Below are 7,968 nucleotides of genomic sequence, written 5' to 3'. Positions count from 1 at the left end.
GGGCAACAGTGGAAGGCCAGTTCCCCCCCAGGTTGGACACGGTGTTGAGGAGCGTCATGTAGGTCCCCCCGATCAGTGGGTCGCTGACCTTGGCGTTGAAGGCCATGATGGCCACGTACATGCTGTACAGAGTGATCTGCAGGGGAACCACAGCAGGGTGAGGAGCCCCACAGACACTCACACCACCCATCCTAAAATAAATCCACAAACTGCTCTGCCAGACTCCTTGGAGTCACCAGGGTTTGACTGAGAATAATCCCAACAGGTGAAAATTGCGCAAGAGAAATCACTTCTCTCTATTCACACCAAGGAGCAGCCTCACCACTTGTCTCCAGTCTGAACTGGACCCAGCCTCACAGGAACTGGAATGACTCAGGTTATCAAAATGAAGTATGAGAAGACTAGCTGAAACAGCATACTAAAACAACACTCTTGCATTTAAAATCAACTCTAAAATTAGCCTGGGCTGGTGGGAGGTGTCCCTGCCCATGCAGGGGGGTCTGAACTAGATGGTCTTTAAGGTCCCTTCCAACCCAATCATTCCATGATTCTAAAGGCACTGCATTAGTTTCAGTTCTGGTCCAAAGCCCAGTCTGCATCAGGCATTTGTTTTCTAAGCCCTTGGATCAGACCCATTATGATGTTCCTCCAGAATCATGAAGGTATTTTCGCTAGGACTGGGATCACATAACTTTCTGGGTCTGCACAATAAGTACCATCATCATCATCATCATCACCCCTATGAAACTCAGTCAGAATTTTGGAATTTCTCCAACTCCACCACGCTTTTATGTTCCTGGTTTTGGGGGAAAAGAAGCCAGGAAACAAAAGCAGATCTGGTCAACTAGAAGAAACACCGTGGAGCACATGGAAGAGGGAGAAATAGTATGGGCAAGAGTATCAAAACTAAATACAGCCACAGAGCACAGAGGGCAGACTCAGGCCCACTGTAGTGTGACTAAGAACAAAAGCAGATAATGGCATCTACAGCCTTCTGGTGCCCCCTCTCCTTCCAGCCACAGGGATGTTACCTGATGTAGAGCATAACTCAGCAATACTACAGCATAGTAGTAGAAAGGAAATCCTCCTTCGTGTTTGACTTTAGGGGTCCACCATACCAAAAAAGCAAATTCCAGACCAAGCAGCAACCTGGAGGAATCACAGAGATGATTTGTAACTCAAGTAATTCTCCCCTTGTGTTTCCTTGGTGCAAAACAACTATTGAACATTTATACACACATAATACATTAAAATAGTTTATAAATAAATAGTTACAACTATTTCTATCTTAGACAGAAGCAGGTATTAAATATTTGGCAAGCACTAAAACTGTAAACTTTTCATACCTAACCAATTCTGTTTCCCATATAAACATACCTCACTGCCAGATCTCCTACACCACTGTTCTCCCGAACCAATTCTGTTTCCCATATAAACATACCTCCCTGCCCCTTTACACACCAATTTATCCCTGGAGAAAGCAAAGCATGAAGTACCTAATTCAATTCAGACCCAGCAATACCTACACTTCTTTTGTTTGTTTTTGGCCAAAATGTACATCATTGCACAAGAACAAGGTAAAGTACCAGCAACCTGTTTCAGCTGCATGATTTACTGAGTGATAACACTAAGTAACTGCTGGATTCACTGGATTCAGAAATTCACATGCAAACTCCTAGAGAAAACACAAATTAAACAACTCCTTGTTCTGTATCAGCCTCACTCAGCCTCTTTCACTCTGTTGGCTCAGCAAAGCACCATCCAGTAGAGGCTCCCCAGGAGCTGTCAGTGTGTTCTGCCACTCTGACACCAGGAATCACCAGTCATGTCACAGATCCAGCCCTGGAGCAGCCAGAGTGACCCATAAATAGCAACTATGGACACTGGAGCAGAAGGACTCTGCTCTGATGCTGTTGTACATGCATCTTAAAACCCCTCCACGTTCTGCCTTCTTCCATGTGTTGCTACATGAATCATCTCCAAGGCACAAGACACAGGGTGCAACTTACTATAAGAATTCTGACATGATTCCTTGAATCTGGAAATTAAGATTTACATTAGAAATCTGAATATGCAGATAATTGTTTCTGTCAAAAAAGATTTGTTTGTTTTTACCTAAAAGGCATAGCTTTGTAAAATGTGTTGAGAGGCTGAGGGCCTGCCGTGTACTTGCTGATAATCAGAGGCAGTATGATCTGTAAAGGAACCATGGGGACAGCCAGCAGAGCCAAGTGCTCTTTTGGGACACCCTCTTCCACCAGCTTGAGTCCTGTTACAGCATCTGCTGCTGAGAATCCAACCTGCAATACAAGTTAGAGAAAATAAACTGGGGAAAGCTGGGATGGTTTGGCTAGAAATCCCGGTGCTCAGTGTTCAGAAAATTGAGAAATGTGACAGAGCACAATTCACTTCTGTGTCTCATTTGATTTCCTAACCTGTTCTGAAACATGCTCTACACTTGCACACCCTTCTGGCCCTCAGTGCCAACTCTATACCAAGAGCATTACACACAGCAATGACACCCAACCCCAGGCCTGAATTGCTGTTGTTGCCCACGATGGCCAACAAGAAGCTGTGGAAACCTAGTTTGCACAGAGCTACAGATTCTGGGAGTAGCATTTAGGTTAAAAGAAACACCTTATGTGCTTTTAGTTGCAGGCTACACAAACATTCTGTTTAAAAATGCTTAAAACCAAATTACTTTAACAGTAGACTGCAATCGAGCTTCCCTTTAATGCCTGTGTAAACACAAAAGCTCTAACAGTGTTTCCTGCTCTACAGCCTTATTACTTGGCACTATGAGGTAAGCAATTTTGTTTCAAATCTCATGTGAAAAGTTGGAACTTCGAAGACAACCACGGGCAAAACTACGAAATAAGTTACATCACAGGGACACAACAACCTTTCAGACTCTGTTACCAGCAGGATCCAACAGTTCATGTATGTATTCACTTACTTTTGCTGTGAGAATCAAGAGACAGAATGTAAGAACTGCTGGCATCCTGATTATTGAGAAGAGCAGCCTGTAGGTATCAGTGATGCCTTTTGTTTCTTCTTTTGTTGGTGTAAGTTCCTTGTTTTCCTTTTTCAAAAGGGCAACTAGTGTAGTGGTAATTAAAAAGACAGCTCCCCAGAAAAACAGGAAATCTGGAGGGGAAAGAGAAATATTAAAAAATATAAAAATCTTTCTAGCAGCCATCATCAACACTTAATTAACAACTCGCTGAGTATTTAAAATGCAGTTATTTTGCAAGAATATAAACCCAATAATAAAAAATGGAATAGTAACTTTACTCATTGACCCTCCTAAAAACAAGCAATAAAAGCAAGCCAGAAACACACAGTAACTGACATAGGTCAGCCCTGCCCCTTGGTCTATAACCACATTTACTTGGGAACTGAGAGAAGAGCAGCAGCAGAACAGGTCACTCCTCTGGGGTCCTCAGAATTGTCACCACAACAAGCACATCAGAGGAGAAACAGAAATAAAAATGCAAATGTGAAAGGATTACACACACAGCCACTAAAAGCTGATAAAGGAGAAAAAAAAACCCATTTAATATTTATTAGATAGGGAAAATAACTTAAGAGGAAGAAGTCCTTCACAAGGCTCCAATTGATTTACTGTGTAGTCATGTAGCTGTTCTGTGCCTCAACTCTCTACTCCCTATATAATAAACATCATAGTATATCTAACATGGGAAGGAAACAAAGTTTTATACTTGTGAGTGTAAAGATCTCCTTTCCTTGACAGTCGTCAAGGAAGAGTCACTCAAATATGTCTGGTTTAAGTGGTGATTCCACTTGCTAACTCTTAAGTGCTCTAATTTAAGTTTATCTAATACTTGCTAAATTGGGGATTTGAAGACAGCAAACCACACCCATATTTTATGGTAAATTATTTTTGAAGACTTAGTCCATGGATTAATCTAAGATAATCCTATCCTCTACCTTTATGAAAGAGGCAAGAAAGAGCTCAGTAACACACAGAGGGTGAGACAGAAGGAGCCTTTTGTCTTCCTGGTCACGAGCAACTCCTGAAGCCTCGTGGTGACTTGCAAGTGTCAAGTGCGTGGCAAGGGCTGGAGGAAGGGCAAAGACAGTACAAAGGTTCAAGCAATAATTAACTGCTTCTTGTGCACTGGAAGAGACCAAGCACAACAAGCATGGAAGAAAACATGGAGAGACTACTTCAGCCAGACCCTAGCATTCTCAGTGTCAAAGAAAAACAGCATTTCAAGGTATTTTCTGCTGCTCCCACATCAGTTACTTTTCCCTTTTTCTAAAGAAAAGGAGAGATGATCTCAATCAATGCTCAGCTGTTAAAAAAAAGGTACCCTGAACATATATTTTTAAGTAAGAGTTAAGTTTTCAGAGAGTCATGCTAATCATAGCTACTGTCTACAAAAGACATACAGGAGCGGTACTCTAATAATAGCACCAAGCATGATCACAGCAGAGACTTACAGTGTGAGGATGGGAATAGAAATAGCTCCGAGCATCACCACAGGAATGAATGCTCCTGATGGGGCCAGCCCTGCCAGCTGCAGCACAGCTGTGGTGGCTTGGCAAGAGAAAAAAGAATTTAAAAAAATGCAGCCATGTAGTCCACTAACAGGTTACAAGCAAAAGAACTTTTGGGGTGTGCAAGGTGGGGTGGGACAGGTGTTTCAGCACAACAGCTTTAAGTACTTCCAAAGCTCCACATCTCTTCCCAGGATCAAGGAGGCTCCACAGTCACTGGCCCAGCTGCCTCGGAGGGCACCTCCTTCCCATGCTCCTGTTTATCTCTCCTCCTTCACGGGGGACAGGTGTGCATGAGGCTGCACGGCAACCAACTACTGCTGCCACTTCTCCACTGACTGAAGTTGACTTGGCATCATGAAGCTGACTTGTTCCTTCCCTAGCACTGGCACTCAGCCTACAACCACAATGTTCAGAGACCTGAGCTGGCAGAAAACTCTTCACCTTTTCCAACTGTAGAGCTTCCTGCTGCTGTAACATCCCGCAGCTGCTCCCCACGAGCCCCACCACAACCAGCCCCAGGGAGCCTCCCTCCTCATTCTGCTGAGCAGATTTAGTGTTGCTCTACAGCTGCTTTGGGGGAAATGCAGACACAGCAGATTGTGGCACATACAGTCACGTGAGCCAGGGAACAGAAATTTCCTATGGACAGTTTTACCACCCAAAAAACCAATTTGTTTTTGAGCTATTTGGTTTTCTTACTCCACCCAGGTTAGTACTCCAGGGCAGGTTAAACAGGCTGTGATGGTGTTTTTTGGTTTGAGGATTATGTCCCCCTGCCCAGCCTCGAAGAGAGCACCCTTGTAACAGTAACAAGTCCATTTTATATAAACAGTACTGAGAAAAAAGCAAGACGACAAAACACCTGGACACTGGAGGTAAGCACAGACTAACCAAGGTCTCTTAACTACACACGAGTGATCTGCAAGTTGCATCAGCAGCAGCAAAGTCAGTGTCCTGCTGGAGCAAGAGGGAAGAGACACACCAGCACTGGTGAACTACACAGCAAGGGGAAACAAAGGGAACCAGCAAAGCAGCAGGGCAGCTTGGGAGGACTACCCTGTGTCATTGACATACACATCAGACACTGAGTTAATGAACAGGAAGGAGGAAGGCAACTCTGAAAGCTGCATAGACAAAATAATGGAGCAGTCTTGGAAATCAGATAATCCTGATTTATCATGAGACAGGTGCAGGACAGAGAGCACAAACCAGTCCTTAAACAACATTTTAGCTAAGTTTTGGCATACCTTTTCTCTTTCAGGATACAGGCAGAGTAATCAATACAAGAGAGGAAAGTGAAACTAAATCCATGAGAATTCACTCCTTGTTACCAGCCATGGTCACTCTGACACTGCAACCAGAACTGGTGCCAGTTTGCCCTGTCCTCCCATCAGCTGAGCTGTGTAAGCTCAACCTTGCAAACAAAACACGAGCATTTTAAGCATCTTCCAGGTCATGCACCTAACAGCAACAACCACACACACCCTTCCTGAAAAAAAGCCACTCATTCTGCTGAGCAGATTTAGTGTTGCTCTACAGCTGCTTTGGGGGAAATGCAGACACAGCAGATTGTGGCACATACAGTCACGTGAGCCAGGGAACAGAAATTTCCTATGGACAGTTTTACCACCCAAAAAACCAATTTGTTTTTGAGCTATTTGGTTTTCTTACTCCACCCAGGTTAGTACTCCAGGGCAGGTTAAACAGGCTGTGATGGTGTTTTTTGGTTTGAGGATTATGTCCCCCTGCCCAGCCCCGAAGAGAGCACCCTTGTAACAGTAACAAGTCCATTTTATATAAACAGTACTGAGAAAAAAGCAAGACGACAAAACACCTGGACACTGGAGGTAAGCACAGACTAACCAAGGTCTCTTAACTACACACGAGTGATCTGCAAGTTGCATCAGCAGCAGCAAAGTCAGTGTCCTGCTGGAGCAAGAGGGAAGAGACACACCAGCACTGGTGAACTACACAGCAAGGGGAAACAAAGGGAACCAGCAAACCAGCAGGGCAACTTGGGAGGACTACTCTGTGTCATTGACATACACATCAGACACTGAGTTAATGAACAGGAAGGAGGAAGGCAACTCTGAAAGCTGCATAGACAAAATAATGGAGCAGTCTTGGAAATCAGATAATCCTGATTTATCATGAGACAGGTGCAGGATAGAGAGCACAAACCAGTCCTTAAACAACATTTTAGCTAAGTTTTGGCATACCTTTTCTCTTTCAGAATACAGGCAGAGTAATCAATACAAGAGAGGAAAGTGAAACTAAATCCATGAGAATTCACTCCTTGTTACCAGCCATGGTCACTCTGACACTGCAACCAGAACTGGTGCCAGTTTGCCCTGTCCTCCCATCAGCTGAGCTGTGTAAGCTCAACCTTGCAAACAAAACACGAGCATTTTAAGCATCTTCCAGGTCATGCACCTAACAGCAACAACCACACACACCCTTCCTGAAAAAAAGCCACCTAAACAACACCAAAAGCACCAACCAGAAGACATCACTACACCTACACCTAGTTGGAGTTGGATTACCAGACTCCATGTAAGCAATTACAGAAAAACAAAATCCCCCTTCATTTACTAAAGTAAGGCTTTCCTTCAGAAATTGGCTACTTGGTCAACCCTGAGCAGTTGTGATTTCTGCTTCTGTGAATGATAGCATCTTGGAAGTGTTAATTTTCTTAATTTTCCCTTTCCTTCCTCCCAACAGGAGATATGCTTAAGAGGCCTCCTTAAAAAGAGCTTTTGCTTGAGGTTTTTAAAAATAATAATCTATTCCATAGCCACTAAAGTAGGGGAAAAAAACAAACAAACAAACAAACCTCTCCAAAGTGCTTACTGAGGTCAACCAAGGTGATGACAAGGCAGGCTTCCCACACTCTTAAGCCCAGAGAAGCCTGGAAACTCAGTGCAGGTAGCAGTGGACTCTGCCAGGCTCCTGGCAGGCTGTGCTTCCTCACGGGCACGGGACAAACCCCACCTGCTCGGCGCACAGCACCCAACCACTGCCCGCCCCCAGCGGAGCTTTGCTCCAGGCTTAGGGAAGCACATCCCCATCCCTGCACCGGCGCGAGGAGGCCGCTGGCGGTACCTGAGAGGGTCACAATCCCCCGGGGCTGGGGCTGGAACCGCAGGTACTTGTTGCAGAAGGAAGCCGACTCGAGGGCCAGGAAGAGGACATTGCCCAGGAAGTAGCCGGCCGTCTGGCCCACCGAGTTGCAGGTGGAAGCGTAGCCCACGTTCTCCCTGGACAACATGGTGAGGGCCCAGCCGTCCACCGCGATGTCCTGCGTGGCCGCCAGGAACTCGAAGAGGAAGAAAGTCACCGTGAGGGCCACCACGTCGGGGCCCCGGCCCTCCCCGTCGCCCAGCAGCAGGTCCACCTGGGTGGACATGTAGATCATGAAGAGCCCCAGGACGTACTGCGTGG

General features: G+C 45.2%; 1 protein-coding gene across 1 annotated transcript in view; it reads right to left on the bottom strand.

Annotated features, from left to right (window-relative positions):
* Positions 1-7,963, bottom strand: part of SLC33A1 (solute carrier family 33 (acetyl-CoA transporter), member 1) — a gene marked incomplete at its 5' end in the record, with an annotated part of 9,902 nt that extends 1,939 nt beyond the window's left edge. Inside the window, 5 exons of the mRNA XM_010004732.1 lie at positions 1-136; positions 1,032-1,149; positions 2,116-2,300; positions 2,957-3,147; positions 7,630-7,963. The exon at positions 1-136 is cut by the window's left edge and continues 77 nt beyond it. Coding sequence (XP_010003034.1) covers positions 1-136; positions 1,032-1,149; positions 2,116-2,300; positions 2,957-3,147; positions 7,630-7,963 — 964 coding nt within the window. The remainder of the gene's footprint in view (positions 137-1,031; positions 1,150-2,115; positions 2,301-2,956; positions 3,148-7,629) is intronic.
* Positions 7,964-7,968: the final 5 nt, after the last annotated feature.

Source organism: Chaetura pelagica, unplaced genomic scaffold, assembly GCF_000747805.2.
Source record: "Chaetura pelagica isolate M959 unplaced genomic scaffold, ChaPel_1.0 scaffold829, whole genome shotgun sequence".
In the NCBI taxonomy this organism is placed as follows: Eukaryota; Metazoa; Chordata; class Aves; order Apodiformes; family Apodidae; genus Chaetura; species Chaetura pelagica.
Note: the sequence above shows the minus strand (reverse complement) of the source record. Positions and strands in the feature narration are given on the sequence as shown.